The sequence below is a fragment of the Myotis davidii genome, unplaced genomic scaffold, assembly GCF_000327345.1.
Source record: "Myotis davidii unplaced genomic scaffold, ASM32734v1 scaffold1364, whole genome shotgun sequence".
Lineage (NCBI taxonomy): Eukaryota > Metazoa > Chordata > Mammalia > Chiroptera > Vespertilionidae > Myotis > Myotis davidii.
In genome coordinates, this window is record NW_006295736.1 from 500,554 (window position 1) to 501,522 (window position 969).

At 68.5% G+C, this 969-nt stretch overlaps 1 protein-coding gene across 1 annotated transcript in view; it reads right to left on the minus strand.

Moving 5' to 3' along the window:
- MYO1G (myosin IG) overlaps positions 1-969 on the minus strand; it is a 24,180-nt gene that overhangs the window by 22,593 nt on the left and 618 nt on the right. Inside the window, exon 2 of the mRNA XM_015568207.1 lies at positions 57-160. Within this exon, the coding sequence (XP_015423693.1) occupies positions 57-160 (104 nt within the window). The remainder of the gene's footprint in view (positions 1-56; positions 161-969) is intronic.

Genomic DNA, 969 nt, shown 5'->3' on the forward strand with positions numbered 1-969 from the left:
CCTGCCCACCCGGGAGAAGGGAGGGCGGTGGCCCTGTCCCCCGGAGCCCACCCCACTGCTCCCCATGGGCCCTGATGGCACCGGAGGAGTGGCCCCCATTTTAGGAAGGGACTGGACTTGCCCAGAGCCACCCTGGGCCAGCAGGTAGGAAGAAGACGGGCTGGAGGCAGAGGGAGGGGCCTCCGCTGTTTCCTGTTGGTCTGGGGCCTGGGCGGGGACCCAGTGGCAGAAAGGAGCCCCGCCCAGCCCCACCCAGATGGCAGGGCCTGGGAGGGGTGCAGGCAGGGAGCCCCCAGCACATCCTGACCTCTCAACCCTGCCCTTGGGGAACCGGCCACCAGCGGGGTGCCTGCTCCCCTGGGGGTATGGGAGCTGCCCTTCCCTTGCACCCATCGGGGTTCCTCTTCCTCAGCCGCCTCGCCTCTGACTGCGGGGGTTCCCTGGCTGCACCCTCTCCCGGCACCCAGCACCCTCGTGGACGCTTTCTTTTGTGCCCCAAGTGGCTGAGTGGCCGGGCTTAGCGTCTGGGTGGGGACGGGGACGGGGACGGGGACGGGGAGGCCGTCCCATGAGCCGGTTCATGTGAATGAGCTACCACCGAAAGAGCTCTGTCCCCAACCCCACAACCTGCCAGGGGCCGCCTGCCTTCCACCCGTCAGTCACCCCCTGATCCTGCTCCTCCCTGCCCTCTGCCCTCCTCCTTTGGAAACTGGGCCCCAGGTCATGCTCCCAGTTGTGCCCTGCAGCACCCCACACTCCCCCCAAGACTCATTCAGCTGCCCACTCCCTCAGAGCCCCCAGCGCTCAGCCGGGCCCCACGCGGGGGATGGGGTGCCCACCCATCTGGGAGCTGGTTTGGGTGCTGGGCAGGAAATCATGGCTTGTATGGGAGGCAGGGGCCTGGGGAGTTGGTGCCAGCACTGGCCAGCCACCTGGCCCGGAGGGGTAAGTCCTGCCTGGCTGCCAGGC